The 25541-nt window shown below is 41.9% G+C and overlaps 2 protein-coding genes across 2 annotated transcripts; one reads left to right on the top strand and one right to left on the bottom strand.

Moving 5' to 3' along the window:
- The first annotated feature begins 1122 nt into the window (after positions 1–1122).
- slc26a6l2 (solute carrier family 26 member 6, like 2) lies at positions 1123–11953 on the top strand. The gene is made up of 19 exons (XM_083975157.1): positions 1123–1298; positions 2512–2651; positions 3199–3309; positions 3400–3566; positions 3653–3817; positions 5034–5186; positions 5416–5498; positions 6089–6236; positions 7721–7834; positions 7975–8052; positions 8182–8277; positions 8383–8489; positions 8607–8676; positions 9199–9291; positions 9454–9564; positions 9667–10014; positions 10124–10178; positions 10405–10535; positions 10640–11953. Exons 1-19 carry the CDS (start codon positions 1159–1161, stop codon positions 10664–10666), a joined length of 2337 nt encoding a protein of 778 aa, XP_083831283.1. The 5' UTR covers positions 1123–1158; the 3' UTR covers positions 10667–11953.
- An 854-nt stretch (positions 11954–12807) lies between these two features.
- Positions 12808–25364, bottom strand: LOC310988512 (sodium- and chloride-dependent creatine transporter 1). Its single transcript, XM_083975149.1, has 14 exons — positions 25313–25364; positions 23581–23883; positions 20483–20614; positions 20021–20339; positions 19678–19810; positions 18221–18355; positions 18039–18142; positions 15830–15954; positions 15601–15713; positions 14539–14679; positions 14097–14199; positions 13892–13992; positions 13631–13801; positions 12808–13417 (listed from the first exon to the last, which is right to left on the bottom strand). The coding sequence occupies exons 1-14, from the start codon at positions 25341–25343 to the stop codon at positions 13289–13291; spliced, it is 2040 nt and encodes a 679-aa protein (XP_083831275.1). The 5' UTR covers positions 25344–25364; the 3' UTR covers positions 12808–13288.
- Between the last annotated feature and the right edge of the window lie 177 nt (positions 25365–25541).

Below are 25541 nucleotides of genomic sequence, written 5' to 3'. Positions count from 1 at the left end.
AACTATGTGAAGGAGCCCTGTCAGGAGTGTGACTGATGAATGTGCCTCATAAGGTTATCTTGTTCAAAGGTAAATAGGTTTTTATTTACCAAGTTTTAAATTAAAGTGATGTATTTGACCCTACATAATTATAATGTATACAGAGAGACATACTTGTTCTGGTTTGATTTTCAATGTCTATACACTAATCATATTGTTCTCTAGTGCTTAAACCTCATTATGCAGCCACATGCTGTTTGGAGCTACCTGCAGTGCACTTTATTCACACAGGACAAAATGTTTAGGCTGTATAGACGTCAAAAATGTTTAAATTACAATGATTAAAAAACCTGAAGAGTCACACAGATTTCACACACAAAGTTTAATCAGCTGGTCTGTTTTTTAACAATCAGGAAGGAGACATGTTTTAGGTTAGTCATCACTCTTTTTCTTTTTTGGATCGCCAATTGCCATAAAACATACTTGGCAATGCCAGTAGCACAATGTGTTGCGGCTTTCCTGCTGACACTGAACATGTTGTCACTTTATCTCGTGAGTGAGAAAGGTTTGGCAGCCATAAAGATAAGATGGTTCGATCTGGTCCTACACAAACTTAAGCAGAAAATTGTTGTTGTTCAAAAAATGAGAGATATGTGAGCGTTTTAAAAGAAAAGCTACAAACTTAAGAGCAAAATATCAGCAGCAGGTGTTTGTGTGTGTTTTTGTATGCACTGCAGATTGTGTTGAACAGTGTTTGTCAGTAGCAGTGTTTCAGTTTGTCTCTCAGTGTCAAGATTTACCAGTTTTTACAGTTTTTTAGTGTTTACCAAAGTCTGGCCTTTCAGCTGTAGTTTTCCCACCAAGTTATTTACTTGGGCACGCACACACAAACGCATGTACCCTCAGGTGTGTGTATGCAGAGCAGGCACATGTGGGGAGGTAGTTGTTCTCTTATAAGGGCAGGAAAGCACTGGTCACTCCCACAGTCCAAAAACAGCAGAGGAAACAAGCAGTGTCAATCAGTAAAGAAGAGTGAGGTTGCTTCACTCCCACTTTAAAGAGTTTGGCTTTTGTTGCGCAACATACACCTGGAACTGACCTTCCCATTCACGAGGACTCTGCAGAAGAAAAGAGGAGCTCAAAGACCCACCGGCTGAATTTGCTCAGACAGACGTGAACATGGAGGAGAGGGACTATGGATCTAGGGACTATGTTGTACAGAGGGAGGTTCTGGATGAGTTGCGCCTGGATGAAGTGGCACAAAAAGGGACTTGGACCACCAAACCAACTCTGGGTGAACGGGTGAAAGAGTCCCTGAGGTAAAAATAGACAGGAGAGGACACAGGAGAGGGAGGTGTGACAGGCAACAGAGATACACAATGGCACAAACTGACAAATAGGATATATTTGTATTTGGCTGTCAGTTTTATTGTGCTTTTAACTGTCTGTGTGTGTGTGTGTGTGTGCGTGCGTGCGTGCGTGCGTGCGTGTTCAGGGGTATGTGTGGCTTTACTGTGTCTCTAACTATTGAATGAGCCATCAATGAGTGTGTATGTTTGTGTATGTGAAGGCTGTGTGTTTTCTTCGTTAACTATTTTTCTATTTCAAGGCAGAACAGTGATGATCAAAAAAGTCTGACCAATAATTTCATTTAATGACAACCGATGAGCAAAATCCATCATCCATACTAATTTTGATCCATAATAAACTTGTTTACCAAACCTAATTACACAGGTGATATATTTTAGGACCCAATATTTTCCAGTTTAATTCATCATGTGAATGAATAGTAGATCTGTAACAATTTCCACACATGAGGACAATTTGTGCAGTTGACATCAACAAGTAATGCCTTCTAGGTAAAATAACTAATATTTGTATAGGAATTCTCATTATTTATTTATTTAAAGGATCTGCATCAGCTGGTGCCACGGCAACCAGGTCTCATCCCATCTCTCTGTGTCATTAGAAATAAACAGTAGCACATTTTCCTGCCACCGTTATCCAGTGTATTTTAATTTTACAAGGCCAGCTGATAAAAAAAAATGTGGCGGGTGTTACAGTTCTCAGGTGTCATTTTGTTTTTACAAGAATTTAACAGAAAAAGACAAAACTCTTTGTAAATGATGTACTTTTCCCATAAAAAAAGGTTTGTTACCAAATTGAAAAATCTCAAATCTAGTTGGCACACTTTACTGAAAAGTCTGTTCTCAATGTTTGTACACCAGGAAGTGCCCACATCAGTCTTATGTAACCTGCACATTGGACCTTATCGAACACCAAATTATGTGTAAACTCCCAAAATCATTAAAATCAGCCACGTTTTAAAGTGAACAAGCTGATTGAAGGAATATGAAAACAACCTTCTGGTGCCAACTTACATTATTCTGCGCACAGTGAAACTCAAACATCCAACTGATGAAGCAAATCTGAACAAACAAGTGAAGGGAGGGCATTAATCATCACAATACAACACAAATATGACATATTAAGTGGTATTAATGTTGTGTATTTCTGGGATGACTGTTGCAGGTGTTCTGTGCCCAGGCTGAAGCACACAGTACTGAGCTGGGTGCCTGTTTTCGGCTGGTTGCCTCACTACTCCATCAGAGACAATGCTGTAGGGGACCTGGTCTCTGGCTGCAGTGTGGGCATCATGCATCTGCCACAGGGTTTGTGCATCAGTGTCTTTTAATTTGTCAGCAAAAAGAACTTACCTGTGGATGTGTTTTTTGTGTGTGGTGCAAATCTGGTTAAAAGAGTAGATCAAATAATTTTCATTATCAGGAATGTTTGACCTTGGCAGGGGTATACCATCATCTGAATGGTATTCTAGTTATTACTTTACATCACTATGTGGGACCTGTGTTGTGCAGTATTTTCTCCTTCATCCTGAAAAACATTTAAATATTTTTGATATTATAAATCATCCAATTGTGTCTGAAAAAGAAAATGTCAAAATCAAGTTGAGTCTTTTATCAGTATAAGTCAAGAAGGTCTCCATTCCTCAGTCTGCCGCCCCCCAACCCCCCCCCCTCCCACACACTTGTGCTATCAGGCCTCTCATCTGACTCTCAGCAAGAAAGCAAATAAACATCCTTCCCAACGTGTCAAACAGTTCTTTTAACTGCCAGAATGTAGAAACCTTAACTGACATCACATTTGTTTTGAATAAGGGACAATTTCCCTTTTAATGTTTCCACATTTGTTTTCTCCCAGGCATGGCATATGCTCTTCTGGCCTCCTTACGCCCTGTGTATGGCCTGTACACCTCACTCTATCCAGTGCTGGTGTACTTCATCTTTGGTACTTCCAGACACATCTCCATAGGTGAGTGGATGCGGCTGACACTAAAAATCATTCATGTTTATGGCTTTGTGCATGAATGCCAGTGTACGTACTTGTGTTTCGTTTGTCCAGGAACATTTGCAGTGATCAGCATCATGATTGGGAGTGTGACAGAGAGGATGGCACCCGACAGTATCTTCATGGGAAATGGCACCAATGGGACTGTGGACTTAGATGCACGAGATGCCTTCAGAGTGCAGATAGCATGTTCCCTCACTGTCTTGGCAGGAATCTTCCAGGTGTGTGTGTGTGTGTGTCCATGCATGTATCTTTTTTGGCTGAACTTTAGTTTGTGTGCTGAGATTGACCAACTTTCTCTCCTCAGATCCTGTTAGGTGTGGTGAAGTTTGGATTTGTGGTCACCTACCTGTCGGAGCCACTGGTTCGTGGCTACACTACAGGATCAGCGTGTCATGTATGTGTCTCACAACTCAAGTACCTGTTTGGAGTCACACCGGGGCGATTCACTGGTCCTCTGTCCCTAATCTATGTGAGTATGCCATACATTTATGAAACCAAAGTATGACCCAAAAAAGCACTTGGTAGAGAGTTTGGTGAGGCTCCAAGTGTGATGATTTTGTTTTCAACTAGATGCCTTTTGAGTAACTAACAACTAAACTAACACTTAAGTAGCTTCATTTTGATTTTTAGTCACCAGTTAGACTAAACGGTAAACACCACCCCTGTTCTTCCTTTAAGTTTGAGGCTAGTAGCCAGCAGCTACTTAGCTTAGCTTAGCACACAGACTGGAGACAAAGGGAAATGATTGATTTTATCATCAAACTGACAAAAAGTAAGTAAACATTTAAGTTCTTTTTGAGGTACGCTACTTTTGGGGGCTAGCTTGTTTACACTTTAAGGCCAACCACATGTGTTTAGTAACTTTGTAGGCTATCTGTACTGTAATGGTAGGCCTATCATAAATGTGAATGTTTTTTAACATAAACATTTGGGGGATGATTGTAACTCATATCTCACTTATGATTAGCCCCTATCTTATAAATAAAAGAATCAACCTGATATGTATGAGACAATATAACAATCCAACTTAATTATGAGTTTCTAATCTCGTAGCTAATAAAAATCTCCTTTTCCTATTCAAAACTTGTATAGTATTTCAGCATTTATACCTATAATGTGAGAGGACTCCGACCCCTTAAAGATTTGCCTGAAAATCATGATTCCGTTTGATAGCTGCAAATACATCCATGGCATAAGGGGAAAAAAAGTACTTGTTAATAGCTAATTCAACAAAATACAAACAAATGCAAGTTAAAAAAAAAAAAAAAACACACAGCTCAAGTTGTTGACCACAATGTAACTTGTATACGTGATGTATATTAGTACGTGACCTGACTTCGTGACATTAAACTTCCTGTTTCGTGGTGAAGATAATATCTGTTCACATGAAAACTTCAATATGTCACTTCCTAAAATAATTTTGTTGAAAAAGAAACTAAATTATTTTTTACATTTAAACATTTTACAAATTAATCTCATAAATGTTAAGGTCAGTAAGTTATATCAAAAAATATAAGCAACTAAATATGACAAACTTCTCCAAATTTAGAGTCACTTAAGAGCTGTTGTATTGTCCCCTTTTTTTTTAGCCTACATGTTCACATCACAGCTTTTTATTTGATAGGTAAAATTAATTTACTTCCTCTTTCTGCTTCTTCTTCTCTCCTCCACTCTTTTTCTCACAGACTCTGGTGGACCTTTGCCGACTGCTGCCTCAGACCAAGGTGCCAGAGCTGGTGGTCAGCTTGGTGGCGCTCTCTGTTCTCATTGTGGTCAAAGAGCTCAATGCCTGCTACAGACAGAAGCTGCCTATGCCCATCCCAATAGAACTCATAGTTGTGAGTTTTTCCTTCTTTCCCCCCCATTTGCACAGCAGATGTTTTCACTTAATAGTCCACCAGGGGGCATCTGTGCCTCAGTGATCCTACCTAACTGAGGGACTGTTGACCTTGTTAGATATTTGCCAATACGTGTTGTACGTGCTCAAAGTAATGATTTCCACACACACACACTCAACCACCATTGTTTTTATTTAAATCATTTTTTCCCCTCCACATTTTTCTACAGATCATAGCGGCAACAATCATCACCCACTTCTGTGGACTTACAAGTACATATGCCATTGATGTGGTTGGAGAGATACCCAGTGGGTAAGTTAATCTCTGTGTATGAAATACGTAAGTCTGTCTGAACAAAAGAGAAAGAGAAAGCAAGTGGGAGAGGTTAGACTGAGGACAAACTGTTTTCAAGACAGAGAAGCACTGTGTGTTTCCTGGTTGCCTGAAACGCAGAGGTGTTGATCAGAAAAAGTCATGCACCCTACAAAGAAACTGTGTCACAGGGTGTGAGCTTGCTTTTAATATGATATTCATGGAATTCTGGTTTGGCCATTTTTTGTGACAACAAAGGTTGTAAGTTGGGTGTGTTCCTAAATTATTGAAAATGTCTGCAAGTACAGGAAGTGCTTAGACAAAAGAGGATGCTACAGCACGTGCAAATGCAAGACCACTTGTCAGCTAAAGGTTACAGCTGCTGATGTTTAAAGATTTCACTCTGGCAAGAAGCCTGTTGGGTACATTTCTTTTAATGTAAAGAGGTTTTAATAGCCTCAGGGGAAATGTAAGGTGTCCCTAATGCCCTGGGCTGTTTGTAGAGATGTCTGCATGTCAGGACTTTTCTAACTGTGCATGATAACAGGGGGAAAAAAAAACGAACCATTCATGTTTTCCTCTTGCTTCAGGCTGAAGGCCCCCCGAGCTCCAGATACCAACTTGTTCTCACAGGTGATAGGTGATGCTTTCGCCATAGCCATTGTGGGCTACGCCATCAACATCTCCCTCGGCAAGACGTTTGCCCTCAAACATGGCTACAAGGTGGATAGCAACCAGGTGAGGCACAGACACACAGATACACTGTGGTTCTCACAAAAACCTGTCAGAGTTATACTTGGAGTCCCCCTTCCTGTCTGACTCACTGCTAACAGGCAAAACTTTGTCCTAATATTAGACTTTACTCTCTGCTCGCTCACAGTTAGTCATAACGGTCACATCAGTGGAAAAATTATTCTGTAAAAACGACCCGGTTCAAGCGGTGCCCCAGCAGCAGAGCCATGAATAATTTAACAGAACTATGTTTCTGTTGGTTTGTTTCAAATAAATCAAATCCAAGTTATTTTACTGGCCTGAATTACAAAAGCAGCTCAGACTCAGAATTTGCAGTGTGACAGAAGCAGCAACAAAAAGGCTTTCTTGTCATACTGATCAGATGCTCAGCACATTTTTCAGACGCTACATTTATTATACTGTGAGTGTGTTTCTGGTTCTCAACAGCACTGTTTACAAATTGCAACTTTCCATTGCGGTTGTCTATATATAGATATTTTCTCCATAGTCCCCAAGTAATTATTTGCAAATGAAAAATGTATTCAATTTCCACATCTGGCATATATCCTGATAGTAATGATCGACTGAAAATAGATGACCTAAACCTTTCATGCAGTTGGCCAACGATGCATTTATGCCAGTTATAAGTGCAATTTCTAATATTATAATACTTCAAACTTCTTCCACTGCATAACACTATGTGACAAAGACATCTTGGATTCACCTCATAGTGAAAAAGCAATTGCAATTCCCTTGGGGTTACATGAAGTTTGCATCTGACAAGTTGATGATATGTGATTAAATAGTAGAAAGAAATTATAAACATTGATATGAAAACAAGTGGGTATAATCATCATGGAGATGTAAGTATGTTCTTGATTGCTTATGCAATCTCCTCTGATTATTCATTCTTTATGCCAAACCACAGCCTAAGATTAAACTGCATTGTTTCCCCTTTACTTGTACGGCGGGGTCATACCATCACTTTATTGGAAAAATGATTAATGCTCTCCTGAAAATAGAAATGGATGAAGGCAAAACTTGTCCTCTTTCCACAGCTCTGTCTTAACATGCACATACAGATGTTTTTATGCTCTTAGTTTGGTCTGTAACACTCAGACTTACAATATTCACACACACATGCACACTTTTGCTGAGGCATGTGACTGGGATCATTGTGGACAAAGATGGGTTGGGAGCACTCAGCCTCACCCAGAGCTGCCCTGCTAAATCATTAATGCCCAACAAGCTTTATGCAATCAAGTGTGTCTTAAATATGCTTGGCACTGCGCTCACAGACTGGCCGTGATGTGTTGAAATGGCCATAAAAACAGTATACTAGTGTTATTCATCTGACTCTGGACATTGAAGGCCATGATATTTATAGTCATTGGTCAATATGTCAGGATTAATGTCAAAGGTTGTCTGTTTTCCAGCCTTAATGTCCAAGCTATTCCTTCAAATCTCTCTTGCGCTTTCTCTTTTTCCAGGAGCTGGTCGCTCTGGGTCTGAGTAACACTGTTGGTGGATTTTTCCAGTGTTACTCAGTGACCTCCTCCTTGTCTCGCAGCCTCGTTCAGGAGAGCACAGGGGGCAAGACACAAGTAAACACACACACACAAACATTATATGTGCTCAAACATCATAAATAGCAGCGTCTGATTACTTCTAATCCGTTGGTTCAACTTGGGACCATTATCTCCATGATAACTGAGTGTGTGTGTGTGTATGTGTGTTTTATCAGGTTGCTGGAGTGATTTCCTCCATCATTGTGCTGATCACAGTTTTGCAAATCGGTGCTCTCTTTGAAGATCTCCCCAAGGTAACACCCTCACCCCTCCCACCCTGTGCCAACTCTCACTAATGACCAGTCTCTCTCCTGGCAGACAATTTAATAACCAACAACTGCTGTGGGTATATGTGAATACATCTGCATGTGTGTGCTCCACAGGCTGTCCTATCTACAATAGTGTTTGTGAATTTGAAAGGAATGTTTAAGCAGTTCATGGACGTCCCTGAGCTGTGGAAGACCAACAAAGTTGATCTGGTACGACTAAATCCTCTTGAAGAGTTATTCTGCTCAGTTAAATACTGTGTGAACCTTTCATCACCGTTGACCTCATTGACTGTCAGTGTTTCTGCTGCCCCCTAGCTGGTGTGGTTGGTGACATTCACAAGCACCATCCTGCTCAATCTGGACCTGGGCCTGGCTGTCTCCATCGGCTTTTCCATGCTCACTGTCATCTTCAGAACACAGCTGTAACTACACCCCCCCTAATCTTTCATTATTTATTCATATGTAAACATAATGAGATATTCGGATGAGGTGTTGCAGGACACTTATTGCTGTAATTTGGTCATCTTAATACCTTTCAGACCCCGTTACTCTATCTTGGGCCATGTGCAGGGCACTGACTTGTACCTGGACACCGACAAATACAGGGAGGTAAGAAACTTTAGTTTATTTAGCCGTGTAAATAGCCTTGGTTTTATTCTATTGTCCCATAAGAGTTCTACCACCACTTCATAAAATAATGGTGAATGTAACTCCAGCAGTATCCCAGTTTTTAATCCAGAGAGCTCCCTGACAACAGCTGCCTTGGTCTTGACTGAAAAATATCAAAATGTTTTGGTTTGATTGCCATGAAATGTAGTGCAGAGGCCGTTTTAAGTGATATGTCTTCACAACTACCAAACAGATTGTCATGGTTTGATGTCCCACTCAGGATGATTGAAAGCTTAACTTTTCATTTTACAATTAACTTTACATTTGTGCTTTATGACAAAATACAAAACTAATGACATCAGCCTCAGCTGTAATTTGAGAGAATTGACCCTTTTATAGGAGCACTTTGGGTGGAGAGACTCCATTCAGTCAAACAATACATGGGGGAGATAGAAAGTGCAAGTGAGAGCAGAAGTGAATGTGAGTCCCTGAACTCTTGTACTTCATGATGTGTCCCTGCAGGCTAAGGAGATTCCAGGAATTAAAATCTTCCACTCGTCCACAACCATCTACTACACAAATGCTGAGATGTACTTGGAGGCCCTGCAAGAGAAGGTGTGTGCATGTGTGTCCCCTGTGTGTGTGCTGGCTTGTGTTTGATTACAAGATGTAATCTCTGTCTGCCGTCTACAGCAGCCTTAATTGCCTTCATTATCTCTCTCGCCTGTCTCACTTTCTCTTTTCTCTCTTTAATGTGATCCTCGGCTTTTTGTGCAGAGTGGGATTGAAATCGGGAAGCTGCTGACGGCAAAGAAGAAACGAGACGCGGAGCTGAAGCGTAAACAAGAGAAAGAGAAAAAGAAAGTGAAAAAGGAGGCAAAGAAACAGGTATGATATCCTAAATGACACATTCAGGAACACCTTGAATAAAATCACTTAAGAATTTCGAAGTTACTAATAGTTGTTCTCACTTTTTCTACCTACTGGCAGACAAAAGCAGCCAGCTACCTCTCCAATGGCACAGTCTCCTTGAAGGAGTTAGAGACGAATGAGAGGAAGAGGGGACAGACACAAGCCAATGGTCCAACCTTAAGCCTGACAGAGACCTCTACAAATAGCGTCAGTAAAGGACAAGTAAACTGGGCTTACCTATATGACAAAACCATTGGGGACTCAGATTTGGACACAGGTTGCCCCGGTAATGGCAGCATCAACCAGGTATCGCACCATGGCGATGAGGAGAAGGGATGGGCCTGTGGATCACACACACACAGCATCATCTTGGACATTTCAACAACCAGCTTTGTGGACACAGTCACCGTGAACACATTGAAAAATGTAAGCATGTTGACAATGCCAATATCAAATCACCTGATATGTTGTTGTTCATCTTTAAAACATTCTGCTCAAGGTGATCTAAACAAAGTTATGCCTATTTCCCCCCCAGATTTTCAGGGACTTTGGGGAGATTGATTTGGAAATCTATTTAGCAGGCTGCCAAGGTGAGTGGCACACCAGACAAAAACAGAGACAAAGTTAATGTCCTTAATGCTGAGTCAAGGCAGTGAAACTTTAGATAATAAATGCATCAAGGTCCCAGCCTCAGTGGCGCCACATCGTTCCTTGTCTGACATGTCAGTCAAATATAAATATTTATTTCTATAATCTAAATGCTTTCCCTCTCATGGTCTCACATTGTAATGCGTGCCTTTCTGTCTGTCTGTTTAGCCTGTGTCGTGGAGCAGCTGGAATCGGCCGGTTTCTTCTCAGAATCCATCCAAAAGAGCAGGTTGTTTGTCACAGTCCATGATGCAGTGCTTCATATTCTCAAGAAACGGGGGCAGACAGACTTCATACTTGTACGTTCACCACTGTGAATATTTACGACACTTTTGGCTGTAACTTCCTTATATCGCTGGTGTATATTCTGATCCTTTATCCCATAATCCTCTTCATTTTTCAGGATGTTTCCTGCAGCACCCAGATGTAACCATTAGGGGTCACACTGTTCCAACTCTCGCCCTCGTCCCCCTCCTCCTCCTCCTTTTCTTGGGCTGCTGGCTGTTCCATTGCTGCTCACTACTGGTCGTCATTGTCTCTGAATGCACCACCTTGACATGGCGGCTGGTTGCCATGGAAATACAGGGAGCCGTTGCTGTGGCAACCGGCTTTTTATGATATTGCCTAATGAGATAGCCGGCAATACGTCATTGCAGCTCTCTCGCTCTGTGGTGAGTGTATGAGAGACAGAGAAGGGGCGGGGGTTGAGTAGGAGAATGTAACATTGGACTAATAGGAGTCTGTATTTATAGCCTGTGTGAGAGACCAGAGAGTGAGAGAAAGGTTGACTGTAAGGGGAAACTCACTCATGAGAGGCGTTGTGAACAGACGGGCGGAGATGTGCATTTGTCTGTCAATCTATATTCTTGAATCAGTGCATTTGGCCCTCCTCCAAATGTCCATAATTAATCAATAGAATGTAAATATTTGTCATTGATATGGCCAAGCCCTTCCCTCTGGGAGTGGTTCTTACATGATACAATAAAACCCATTTGCTCCCAAATCCTGCAGGAACAAGCTGAGATGCAGATGTGGTATAATAACTGTGTTATGTTTTCACTGAGCAGCAGCTTCTGAACACACTGCGGGTGTATTTATAGTCAGTATTCACACGTCTGATTCCTCTGACATCTGAGGCTCCCCCTCTATATTTAGGATCCAGTCTCTTATTGTCATCTATAATAACTATCTAGCATTTGTCAACCACTACATTATAATGTATACCACATGTTTCATTTATATGGAATTGATTTGGAAAGCCCACACATACGTATATATTTGCTCACAGTCATTTTTTACTTTCATAAATATGTGTAGGAAATGTATGTGAGAGGGTGGGAATATCTACAAAGTCTACTAGATTGGTGCATTTACGTGCACTTCTGCAGATTGGAAAAAAGAGTGCTCATGAGTGCAGGGCTATTTTGTCCCATTGGGACGAGCAAAAAATTATCTACCTGCAGTTTGTCAGAGATCCTCAAAATTGTTGTTTTTTGGGCTAAACCACTCCAATGTAAACACTATGAGGTGTTAAAAAAACACATTTACTTGAGCGTACCTACTGCACATCCTGTTCACTTACTGATAACACTTCTTAGCAACTACTTATAAATGTTTAGCTATCAAATATCTCTTGGAGTTTATTTTTATACAGATGTAAAAGTGTAACATATTTAATGTGATTGAACCAGGATATTTTCTGTACATAGCCACAGTGTGTTTTATAAATGAATGAATGAGACCATGTAAATAATAATAATAAAAAAAACTCACAGAAACACATAACATCCATCCTTATCTGGTCATTTATTGCTTCTTTCCTTTCATGGCATCAGGTCTCTTCCCCCTCCCCACATCCCCGTTTCCTGCTCTTTGCACAGTTCAATCTAGAGTTTCTCTCTTTCTCTTAAGGTGGAAATACTGATCATCATCCCCTCCAAATATTAACACTGATTCACAGACCCTACAATACACCGGATACTTAAGTTAGTTCATAACACATAGCTGGAAGTGGTGATGCATTGTCTCTTTTTGATTATTATTATAATTATTATTTTATTTTTATTTTTTAAAAATTGAACTTATTTTTTGTACAGTTCATTAAGAGAATACAGTTGGCAGAAAATGGTCAAATGCAATGCTACATGTAAATGAAGACAACCACTGACATGGTCCAACACACACGGACACATGCACACACAGTCTCTCTCTCACACACACACACACTCTCTCTCTCTCTCTCTCTCTCTCTCTCTCTCTCTCTCTCTCTCTCTCTCTCTCTCTCTCTCTCTCTCTCTCTCTCTCTCTCTCTCTCTCTCTCTCTCTCTCTCTCTCTCTCTCTCTCTCTCTCTCTCTCTCTCTCTCTCTCTCTCTCTCTCTCTCTCTCTCTCTCTCTCTCTCTCACTCTCACACACACACACACACACACACACACACACACACACACACACACACACACACACACACACACACACACACACACACACACACACACACACACACACACACACACACACACACACACACACACACACATTCAGACAATGACACATCAGCAGCAGATATGAGGTCTTTCATTTTGAATTTTTAACCAGAATATTTTGAGTTTTTGCTCACTCACAACAAAACAGCGTGGCATGTTGGGACTGATGAGGCTGTTGTAACCCTGACAGAGAGGCGCGGAGAGGGAAGATATTGCAACTACACAGGAAACAACACACTTACAGAACAAGACGGGACAGAACAGCACAGAGGCAGGGAGCGGAAAGAGAGGGGAGAGTCAGCGAGGTAGAGTCAGAAAGCAGAGCAGAGGGGAATATCAGCCTGGGATGATATAGATGTGGATGTGTTTCAGTTCTTCTCCCATCTAATCTTTGGTCCATTTGTCCAGGGCTTTTCCGTTGGTTTAAACTGTGGGGTGCGTAACTAATCTGCACTTTGCTCTTACCAGGCCAATGTGGTTTGCATGTATTTTGAGAAATTTGTATGTTTGTGCATGTGTGTGCTGATGTCAAGGGCGACCTTGGGTCTGTGTTCTGTGGGGCTCAGCTTATCAGATGACACTCTCAAAGAGAAGCGTATTCTTAGTTCCTGCAGGGGGCAGCAGTTTGGCCTCGCTCTCTGGGGCCAGGTACTCCAGATGATGTCTGCCCCAAACTGGGGTAGTCAGGTGTTGCCACCGCTACATAAAAAAATAAAACAAGGACATGATGGACTGTTTATTGGATTGATGCCTCAGAACTCTATAATGAGTAATTATGAAATCAGCAGACCAAATAAGGGAATGCAGTATCCAAGGAAACACATTCCTACTGATTCATCAACAATTACAAACAGACACACAAGCACAAGAGAATATGTGCAAACATGCATGTTTGCTCTCGGGCATACTGACCTCCCGCAAAGATCCTTTGCAGCGCAGTAGTTTGTAGAGAACAGTGACGGGGATACAGAGCATTGACGACAGAGCCAAGGCCCAGCCAAGCGCTTCACCCCACACGGGGTATGTGTACACTGTGTTGTAGGTCAGGGGCTTATAGTTCACCACGTGGAACAGGAACACTCCCTATATGCACACAAAAATGTCAGCTGATTTCACCTGGCAGGTCAAACTTAGAGAAAAGCAAGCACACACGCGCACATGTAGAACACGTACCACACAGACTAAAGGTGTGATGTAGGACCAGCACCACTTCATGTAGGGTAGGGGCTGATAGCCAATCATGCGTGCCACGTCGTCCATGAATCGGTCTGCGCCTGGTGGGGATGACACACAAAAACATTGAGATTATGAATGAATGAATGAATGAATTGTGCGGGGGTTGTCTTGTTTGTGTTGTAATTATGCAGTGTTGCCTCACCATAGACCCATGCGATCACCACACACTCCCAGAAGGCCTGCCACAGCAGAGTGATGCCACTGGCAGAGTAGTAGTCAAACAGCTGGAAGACATACATCCCTCCCTGGCAGAAGCACAGAAACCAGTCAGCATTATGACTATATCCTGTTAATACTTCATGTGTGACCTATTTCCAGTCTTGTCTGTTTGAGCTTTCATTCCATTCCAGTAATGGCACTGGTTTGGTTTTCTGATCCCATTTAAGCTTTACACAAGCAAAGAACATTAAAATAATTTGAAAGCAAAAACAAAAACTATGGCATTTCAACTAGTTTCTGAATGACATGGTATTCGGCCCAGACGTTTGTTGGGTTATAATCTCACTGCCTGTCTAAAAAATGACTGTGTATCCCACCCTAATTCTGCAGAATTTAACCATTTGAGGTCTGAAACTCAGCTGTACCTCAGTGACCATGGACATGTCGATGAGGAAGCAGATTACACAGCAGATGGCCGCTACCACCTCTCGGCGCAGGGAGCCAAAGGTAGATGTAGGGGGTAGCATGTCCATGATTCCCGTTATCAAACCCTCTACCCCTACAAACTGAAAAAGAGAGTGGAGACAGAGCAGAGAGGGAGAGAGAAGGCAAAAGTGAGTGGCAGGCCAACAAACAAAGGGACAGAAGGAGAGTGGCTGTTTTAGTGCCTGAGTGTGTGGACATACATAGATGTTACGCAAAGATATTTGCAATGTAACATACTATACATTCATAACACACTATACTTGTAAAAAAACAAAAAAAAAACAAAAACAAACAAACAAAATATCTAAACAATTATGCACAGATTTTCCGTGTAGCTCACACAACCCCATGACTCCCCTCTAAGCTACCCGTCAACCAATCAACAGATGCACTGAACTGCAGATGCACCTGACATGTTACTGACATTTCGCAGGTGAGCGTGTCAGCTCGGCCTCCCCTCTTCAGTCTCCCAAAACGAGAATATTTATATGTAACTTTGCAGAAATATGTATCAACCTCCAGAATGAGTTCAGCTGAGGAGCTATTTTTACATAATTTACTAGAAACGGCAGCACATGCATGAGCAATGTGGCTGTGGCAGGAAAAATAGAGAGATGGATGGAGAAGAAATGAGGCAGAGAATGGAAAGTGAGAGTAAATGAATGGATTGGAGAGCAGACAGACGCTCTCTGTGTGAATCAGACAGAAGCTCATTGACAAATCCCTGGGCTGTAAAACAATGGATGTAGGCACTGGCTCAAACAGACACACAACAAACAGGCTGCTAAGAAATGCAATGCTAAAACTGGATGTGATGTGTCTACAATTTTTGTCAGAGGAGGTGAGAGAGAACTAGAGACAGAAAACTACTCTCCATTAAGTGCTACTGAATAAAAATAAAAAAAAACAGAAAAAATATAGAATCAGGGAATACATCACATGAGCATACAGTTCCCCTTGGTTAATCTAAAGTGAACACACAGTGTATAGCTAAGTATTACCTGGCTGTCTAAGCCCAGTATGAGCAACATGAAGAAGAAAAGTGCTGCCCAAAGCGGCGCCAGAGGCATCAGAGTCACAGCCTTGGGGTAGGCTATAAAGGCAAGGCCTGGACCTGCACATTAAGAAACAGAGTGGGAAGCATAAAGTATCACGAGCATACAGTATGGCTCTAACTGTCTCTAACACTGGCCTTTAGGTACCAATGTCATGGGGAATCTGGATTCTTACCACTCTCAGCCACCTTACTGATGTCCACGCCTTGCTCTGCAGCCATGAAGCCCAGCACAGAAAACACTACAAAGCCTGCAAAGAAACTGGTTCCACTGTTAATGATGGCCAGCACGAATGCATCCCTGCACAGAGATAGAGAAGAAAGAGGAATAGAAAGAAAGGGGGAAAGAGAACAATTAGAATGACGTTGTGAGGAAAAAATGCATTATAATATGCTGTAACATGAGGCTCACATTAGATACTCAGAGTCAGGACAGACACTCGCAACAGAAGAGATGGGCTGCGATGGTTAACAGGGGATCAATAGCAATTTCTCTGAAAGCTGCTCTTGTCTTTGAAGTTGGCAAGAGGACAGGAAGTAAACCAATGGGAAGTCTGTTTCAAGGTCTAAGAGGGTAAAGAGTGAAAGGGGAACCCATGCTGGCTAATTGCTACATATACAGTACATGGTACTGTATAGCTAACATCATAATAATGCATGCATTTATCCATAATTTATGTTGGAGATCTAATTCTCATTTAGGATTGAAGTCAACCAACATCACTGTGATCTGGTTTGCACAGTGAAGAGTGACCTTTATTCTGATAACATTTACAGTAGTCTGCAACACTGGCCACGAATCCCTTCTGTAAATGCAACAGTTGCATGATGGTTATTATAAAACTGTTGCAACTTTGTTCAGCAGTAACCTTTACCCTATCTACTGCCAATAAACTCTGTCAATCTGGGGCAGTGCTCAGAGGAATGCTTATGGATGTGGATAATAAACACCAGTGAGACTGGGTGTGTGTATTAAGAAAGTAGTCCACATCAAGACCACAGTTATTACATAACACTTAAGTGGCGCTGTGAGGCTGTATTGTCTCATTACATATCAGCAGACACAGTTGCTGGATGAAGAAAACTTTACCACTTGCGTAACACATGCCAAACATAACTTCTAGCACTGTAATATGTATTATTGGGGTGGGGTTGTTATTGAACACAAATCAAAACGGGTTTATCTACCCTATAATCTTCATGACATGCCTCAGCTTTCATTAGTGTGCACTTCAGCCTCAGGTGAATGCTGAATGCAAACATTACTATACAATATTTAGCAGAAACACAACAATTTGATATAATTGTGCCGATATTTTACCAACTTGGACCAAATATTTGGGCGTGCAACTTTGTAAAGTGTGGCATGCAAAACCAAGTTAACCATTGGCTAATGCTGACACATGACCAAAGGTTTCTACTTTACTCACATGGAAACTGCTCCTTTATCAAATTTTAAGACCATCCATCCTATGGTTCAAGATATTTCACTTTGGACCAAAGTCCTGCTGACACTGTAATCCCTAAAGCTACATACTAGCATGGATAAAAAGCAGGCAAACAAGACCCTAAAACTGGGTTCTGAGTCCCTGATGTACTATACATTGGCATCTGAGAGCGGTTTATATACACATCTCCCCAGATATCCCTGGGCTACTTTAAGTGTGTGTGAGAAACAGAGCCGAGCTAACATGCCTGAGAATCTAAACTCATCTTTCAACTTCCAATTAAGGTCAAGGCAGAGAAAATGTCAAATGGCAGGATATTCATGAGACTCCTCCTATAAGAGGCATTCCAAATATTCAAGCTGCAAGTGATAAGATTTGTTTTTTTTCAATTATTCCTTCTGCTGCTATGGAACTAACTACCTCACAAGAGTTTTAATATGTTTACATTTCCCTGTCTCTTTAGGGGAAACACATTTAGGATCATCAATCTGCCCACACAACAGAAATAGTGAGGCCAGCTGTGACTAAAAACAGACAATGGAATTCAGGTCTGCAGCGCACTGCCTTCTTCATTACGGACCTGATTGACCTACTACAGTACCAGTTACACTGTATAACAAAATCAAATAAATAAGAGATTATTGGGCTGTAGGAGACCTCCTGGAAACCAATTCAGTTCTATTTTTGTCAGGAAGAAAATGACTTTACGCATGAAATGTGAGTAGTGTAAGAGGAAGCCTTTGGGCCTTCAGTCACATTCAGTCCTGGCACCATTGTATAGTGTATTCATGTATATAGACTGTGGTTGCCTTCTTCCGTCAGTGTGTGTAAATGCTTTTCTTCTGGTTTGTTTGGTAGTACTTTGGTAGTACTGATGTTGGCCTTCGTTCACTGACACTGGTGTCTGATTTTATGTTGTGTGTGTGTGTAAACTCACTGGTAACAGTTGTTATGGAAGCGGTTGTAGCTGCCCAGAGCAGTCAGGGCACCCAGTCCAATGGCATAGGAGAAGAAAATTTGAGTGCCCGCATCGATCCACACCTATCACAAAGGGAAACGTGAGTGATCTTTTTAAATCGTTTAACTTATTTCTTTTGTATCCAAAAGTTCAAGTTGTACCTGTGCTTCACCAAGTTTAGACCAGTCTGGTTTCAGGTAGTAAACAATCCCATCTAAAGCTCCAGGTAAAGTGACTCCATGGGCCAGAAGAACGATCAGAACCAGGTAGGGGAACAGAGCTGTGAAGTAGACAACCTACAGAGAGATGTAAAAGGAGGTCTGTGAAGTACATTTGTAGACACTGTATGACTAATTTGTAGGTTATATTTGGGGGTAGGGAGGTGAAGTTGAGTGCTATGCATTAACTTGCATTAAGTGAAAGTAGAAAACTCCAAAGTAAACTTTTAAACCCCTCACATTACATGAAGTAAGTACATAAAAAAAGATGTGGTTACATGATGAATTTAACAGGCTAGCTGGAAAAGTTTAGTGCTTATCAACATGGTCTATCAGCTATGGTCAAACGTTTCAATGCAACTGCACCTAAGTATGTTTTTAGCACTTTGATTAATAAATTACCTGCTTTGCAAATACTCAAGTCTTAAGTAGAAGCCCATTAGGTCCTTCCTGTAGTAGATGTGTAATGGGCCCTGTCATGTTACTTTGAAGAAAAGGTAGGCCTGTAAATGGAAAGCCAGACAATTTGTAAACCTCCTGCAATAGCAGGGGTTTTTGGCAGACCTTTTCAAAAGGTAGTCTTTTGACAAGTTATGCTCAGAAAGCTGCCCCATGCTACCTAATAGAAGCATCAAGTCCCAGCTAAATCAGTATGGTAAAAGCAAAGTAGTGAGAAAGCACATATTTGCCTTGATCTAGGGTGAACATGGGCAGAAAAGCCCCTTTCCAGCTCTAAAACATCTATGGTGGAAAGTTACTAATCGGCTTACAGCTGGCTGACTGGCTCAATCTCCTTCATTATTTTTTCCCCTTGCTCTATGAGCTGTAGCTACTCTGGAGACACAAGTATGCAAACACAGGCAGCTCCATATGCTACGAAACAAGGATGCATTCATTATGCCAGTGTATCAATGCAGAAACATCTAAAATAATAAGACGTGGACATCTTTTTTAAACTACTATGTGGAAATTACTCAGAACATTGCGTACGTGAAATATAACATAATGGGGATCAGTGGAAGATTAAAGCCTGACTGGAAACTTCAGCTGCACATGTATATAAATACACGTGAGGAAAAAAAGTACCTATGCATATCAGAAGACATTTAAGGAATACACGTGTGCTCATATTTTTTTTTATCCATATGTGTTTCAGTCTAGACGCTGATCCTTTCACTATACCAAAGCTCCTTTGGGGTCAAGGGGCAAAATGCTGCATTTTTTTTTTAAACCTTTCACATGAAGCCATGCAAATAATAGTCTGTACTCCATGAACCCTAATATTGACAAGAAGCAATTTATGCTAAATGTAAATATGAAACCATAGTCATCTGCACTCATTAACCCCAAAACACTAACATGTGACATTAAGAATCATGAACAGCCAGAAAAAACTTTACCTTGCCAGTAGATTTAACACCTTTCCACATACAGAAGTAAACAATGATCCAAGTGGCTATGAGACATAGCACCATCTCATAGCTGATGCCACCAGGCTCGTGCAGCCCACCAGACAGACGGAGCACTTTACGCCTGGGAGAGACAACAGAGAGATGTGTCCATTAGAAAAGATACTAATGGCATATCTGAAGAGTAAATTAGTGAGGGGGAATGCAAGTTGAACTACAGTTTGCAAGTACAATTAGCACAAAAAAATATGTATCATATTAAATATTATTTTCCAAGAAAGTGGAATTGCTGCTCTAATCCTCCACGAAAAGTCACAGCCAAATGAAGACATACTCCCAGAACTCGATGACCGGGGAGCGCATGCCCTCAACCTCTGTGCAGCTGCCGTTGAAGAAGAGCTGGGCTGAGGACAGGTTCAGTGGGGACGTAGAGGACAGGAGGTTGGAGGGGGTGGCCGACTGGGCAGCGCTGCGGTTGTGGCAGGCACGGCGGAAGTCCTGTGTACAGTTGGGGGTGTTCCAGGGATGTCCACAGGTGGCCCAGGGCAGCGGGTTGGTGAAGGAGTGGAAGAGAAAGTAGAGGCCCCACACCAGAATCATAATGTAGTAGGTGTTACAGAAGAACACAATCACCATCGAGGCCAAGCCCAGACCTGGCAGAGAGGGAGAGATGAGATAAGGACAGGAATGTAATTTGTAAATATGTGGTGAAGAAGAGTTACGAAAAACCTTATTCAGAGAGATATAAATGTACTCCATGTGTGTGAGGTACATTAACATAAACAGAGATAAGTACCTTTGAAGAGGGGTGCGATGTTCCAAGCAGAGACCCCTCCTTGCTTCATGAACTGTCCCAGGGCAATCTCCAGGAAAAAGACCGGGATGCCCCCGATGAACACAATCAGCAAGTAGGGAATCAGGAAAACCCCTGGAACACACAATACACACATTCATCACATGGTACCTGAAGTAGCAGGCAGCCAGATGCTTTGTCTAACTGTGGGAAATACCCATGCACCCAGGAGAACACACAAACAATGATTACCTCTGTTGCGAATGAAAGCTTTAGCAAGGGGTGCTTGTTTCATAGTAAACTAAATGTTATGGTCCTTTTAATAGCATAATAATGGCTAATAGCTAATGGTATCAAATCAATACATTTCACAGTTGATTATATCACATATTTGGCTTCATTCTCTTCAAACAGCAGCTGTTTCGCAACGATATAATGGACAGGAAAAATAATATCACACAACATCAAATATTACAGTAAAATTTTGCATAGATGTTGTGAGACTTCATTGTGCTTTATAACAAACGAATGTGTGTTTTTTTTCATGTGTATATATGGAAATTATATGTTAACAGTGTTTTTGTTCTCTTCTTTTCCTTGTTTCTTTTAGACGTGATGAACAAAGGTTGTTGCAATTACATACAAGTCCTGGTATCCTGGTACAGTCCAATACCGAGTGAAGTAAAGTTATTTCAATTTGATAATATGAATGTAAATATGCAAATATTTTCTGTTTTGGTAATTGATCACTGTTAATTGGATCACATTATTCAGGTGTTCGGTTTAACAGTGTGACTGGACTGCACTGGTGCAAAGCAAGCAAAGTAAATAAGTTGAAAGTGCAAAACATTCACCATTTTGTCAATTATCTTGACTTTTATGTACACAACAGGCTCCGAATTCTCAGACCACCTTCCCGTTTATATGGTCTCAGAGTTTTGGACTCCAGTGTTTTTAAATGTTGGGAAATTAAAAGAGACAGAGAGTGCCAGTGTTTTCTATAAATAATCTCCTTTTGGATTCCCCCACTGTAGCAGAGGCTTGTTGTGATCAGGAATAGACAGTAGAAAATCACATGAAAAAAGGCGGCATGAGACTTTCAATTCACAAAATCAAATTGCACTGATTTGGTTTGAATAACAATATAACTGGGTGATGCCACCACAGTGCGCAGATGGGAGGGAGTCACATGACCAGCAATGACGCAGAGCAGAGAGAGGCTAAGAAGAAAGGAGGGAAAGATGGATAGATGAGAGGAGAGGGACGCGGAGAAACTGGGACAACGCTGTGTTAGCGGAGGTACAACAAATACAGAAATGACACACCAAGGTATATGCCTCGCCGTCTCTGCAACTGTGCTATTGATTGACAATTTGTGCCTCATTCAGTCCATCATTCTTTATGTCATTCTCTGAGAGCTGAGGGCTGTAGCCATATAAGGAAGCATTCGTGAGCAAGAGTGGAAGAGAGAAAGGGGTGGGAGATCAAGGGAGACACTGAGAGAGAGAGAGAGAGAGAGAGAGAGAGAGAGTGAAAGGGAGAGAGATGCAATAGGAGGCGTGAATGGAATGACTGTAGAAAATGCTTGCACTAACATACCCCAACACGTTGGCTGAACCATTGAGGAACTGCATCCTTAATAGGCTTAAGTAAATCCTTTCTAATCATAACCGGACCAGACACATCATGCCGTATAGCCGAGTTACAAATAAATAAATAAATAAACAAGAGCAATAATTCCTCACATTCATAATACATTTATCTATTTACTGTCTCCAGTGGAGCATGTCCTTGATTCAAAAACAAAAAAAGGTCCAACTCGGAGCTCCAGCCCTTATCTGATACAGTTGTTGTGTTACAAGGTGTACCCTGGGCTGGTCAAGGACGTAAAACAAAGTATTGTAGCGGATGTGGCTCTGCTGACGCTGAGGAGGAGGAGATGACGGGTACAGTCACAGGACTGTTATTGTGCGACATATCCATATGCCTCCTTATCAGGGGCAGAGTGGGAGAGAGAGCACCTTTTTATGCTACATGAGTGCTGGGCAGGAGCACAGGGGGTGGACTGAGTGAGGCAGGCCATTGTTATATGATACCACAAGGTGGGTATCAGAGCCATGGGTCACAAGACACACGCACACATGAGGGGAGAGGGAGGGCTGAACGAAGTAACACCCGCATACACACACAGTCACCCATTCAGTTTCACTTCCACCAAACACCTCATAAAAAAATAGAAAACTGGGAAGGGCAGAGATAAGACAGACCAAGGCTGAAAGCTGCATTCAGGGCAGGTTACTACTGGACAAGCTGGCATAGATGTAATAGGAGAGGATACATGAAAAGACAAAGGCAAGTCAAATAAAGCCATATACCAGTGAGGGCGCAGTGGGACTGCTGTCGGGCAACTGGTACTAAGTCCGTCTGTTAACAAATAAAATGAAACCACGTGGGTGCACATAGCTTTTCAGCTACGTGCTCATGGACACGCAGTCCCCTGCTTTGTCTATACCTGTCATGTGTTACAGCATTATGCTTATGCCATGCTGCCTTTTATTGCCCAACCGGGAATATGTGTGAGTTAATCTAAACTCTTAGAAATTGTGTATAAACAAATACCAGAATATAGAAAGCATTTTTGTCAAATTGTTCTAATACCAGCTATAAAACTTTTTGAATCATGATCCGTTTCTTTAAGCTGCACAGCCACGACTACATCTCCCAGTGTGGTGGAAACTGAATCATTAAGTTGAGAGACATTCTCCTTGGCTTCATTTCAAACAACATCCATCACAAATAACAACGGGAGTAATCTAAGGACCACTGCACAGTGGTGGTGCAATATGTGAAAAGTGTAAGTTTGTGTACATGAAGAGAAAGAGAGAAAAAAAAACATAACGCAAGACAACCTCACTATTTATCATGAGAACGACTCTGTGAACTTTGCTTGCAGTGCACAGTTACATGTTTTACTCATTTGTCGTTCTTTGAAACTATCAGGTTTCAGACCAGTGTTTCTGAAACAGGCCTAGGAAATTCTAGAGAAAAACATTTCATATGTTTACAGTAACATTAATCAGACAGTGCTCCTCAAGGCTCACCTCCTCCATTCTTGTAACAGAGATACGGGAAACGCCACACATTGCCCAAGCCAACGGCAAAACCCACGCAGGACATGATGAAGTCCATCTGTCTGGTCCAGGTCTCTCTCTCCACCACTGGTAACGCCACGGCCCCATTTCCGGTCCCGGCTGCAGCCCCGTCCTGGGTTTGCAGTGGGCCAGCTCCTCCACCCTCACCACATCCCGGGCCCGCTCCAGGCACAGGCACCAGGGGGCGAGCTGACCCTCCACCCTCCTCCTCCGACAGGGTCCCTGCTTCCAGCTGGGGGAGACTGATTTCACCTGGACAGAAAAAGATGAACAAGGGTCAGATGAGATGAGGAAGAGGAACAGATTACAAGAGGAACTGAGGAGACAAGCGGGAGGACAAATGGAGGCAGATAAGAGAGGGAATCGATAACCTAAAATATCTTCACTCTAATCAGAAAAGACAGCAGACTATAGTCTAACAGTCATATCTAAAATATTCACATTCACAACTTTAAGTCACACGTCAGCGCTGGGGACTGATGAGCAGAGCCTCCTGGGCCAGACTTGCAATGAATGGAAGAGGGAGGCTGACTGTGCTCCATTCATTACAATTATAGCATCAGTACAACCTTAGCCAGTTATTACCGACTTCCACTGAGCCATAACAGGGCTGAAATACGTCTCACTGTAGTTTCGTGTGTTAATTGCCTTTTATAATTATTATTTGGACTACATTCATGTTGCTGTTGCACTGCCTTCACTGAGCCTTTCTCTGACATTCAGCTCCGTCCCTGTCTCATGGACAGTGATTAGTGTGCTGCGGTACAACACAGCACCGAGAGCCGGGGTCAAGGTATATATCTCAAGCTCCTCTGTCACTGAACGCTCCTTTTCTGTTGCTTCTGTGTCACGCAGACACCGGTGAATGAACTCACGCAGGCAGCTGCACAAGCACAAATAAACGCCATGTGTCACTTCGTTATTGCCATTCCATGATATCAGTGCTGGCCGCTCAGCGCTGGATGCAAAGCAAAGCAGCTGAATCCAGATCAGAGCAGTTTGAGGGGGCGTGTGAACAGAGGAGGGGAGAAGAGTGGGGAAGGTAAAGGATGTCAGCATCCACGGTGCAACTTAATGAGAGAGGATACCTGTGGTTAGAGATCATTATAGGATGGCTACAAACTATGTGATAATTTCATGTTTACCCAGAGAGATTACTCCAAAGGTTAAAGACAATAAGAACAAAATCTATTGTTCTTAGACATGAATGGGGTCTATGTCAAGAATACAACAGTCATTACTCACATGTCAGTAGGAAACAGACTGGGGTATGAACATGAGTCATCTTACTCTGCAGCCAGAACAAGCCATAGCAAGCTAAACGATGATGCTCTCATAATAACTGAGGGGGAAAAAACTTCACATTGACTGATCAGGGGCATAAATCTCTTCTGTACTGCACAGGGACACGTGTTCAGCATGAATATTAAGCTTGAAAATGACGTCTATGTTCTTGTGTGGTTTGTGTTTAGATCTCCTAAGGCGTATTTATGATGTGATGAAGAGAGACCCAGACTGAGGCAGGTTGAGTGCAGCTGGTGTCTCCCCCCTCAAAGCATAATATCAAAGCAAGCTAATTCAGCAGCATGGTGGTTGTGTTTTAAGCTAATGGTTGGATCATATTGTAAATAATAATAATAATAGAAATACTCAAGCAGTAGAGGTCATTCAGCATACTCACCTTGGCTGCTCTCTTCCAACTCAGGTGACATATTGTTGGGTAGCGGCACAAAAATATTTTTTATTTTTATTTTTTTTTACAAAAAAAAAAAGAAAAAAAAAAGGCAAGCTGGCTGATGGTTTTAGCCAGGAGCTGCTGAAGTTGTATAAATATGCCTGGCTTTAACAAGGCACCCGGCGGGCTCGAGAGAAGAGCGAGACACAGGGTCGTATCGCCTCAGTTGTCGGCT

Source organism: Trachurus trachurus, assembly GCF_905171665.1.
Source record: "Trachurus trachurus genome assembly, chromosome: 7".
In the NCBI taxonomy this organism is placed as follows: Eukaryota; Metazoa; Chordata; class Actinopteri; order Carangiformes; family Carangidae; genus Trachurus; species Trachurus trachurus.
Note: the sequence above shows the minus strand (reverse complement) of the source record. Positions and strands in the feature narration are given on the sequence as shown.

Bases quoted from the DNA above. Each gene is read 5' to 3' on its own strand.
- slc26a6l2 (XM_083975157.1), top strand. From the start codon at position 1,159: ATGGAGGAGAGGGACTATGGATCTAGGGACTATGTTGTACAGAGGGAG. The intron at 3,310-3,399 runs GTGAGTGGATGC...TCGTTTGTCCAG, and splicing joins TTCCAGACACATCTCCATAG to GAACATTTGCAGTGATCAGC. The intron at 6,237-7,720 runs GTGAGGCACAGA...CTCTTTTTCCAG, and splicing joins ACAAGGTGGATAGCAACCAG to GAGCTGGTCGCTCTGGGTCT.
- LOC310988512 (XM_083975149.1), bottom strand. From the start codon at position 25,343: ATGTCACCTGAGTTGGAAGAGAGCAGCCAAG. The intron at 14,680-15,600 runs GTAATACTTAGC...TCTCTTTTTCAG, and splicing joins TACTGGGCTTAGACAGCCAG to TTTGTAGGGGTAGAGGGTTT. The intron at 13,418-13,630 runs GTCAGTATGCCC...TTTTTTATGTAG, and splicing joins GCAAAGGATCTTTGCGGGAG to CGGTGGCAACACCTGACTAC.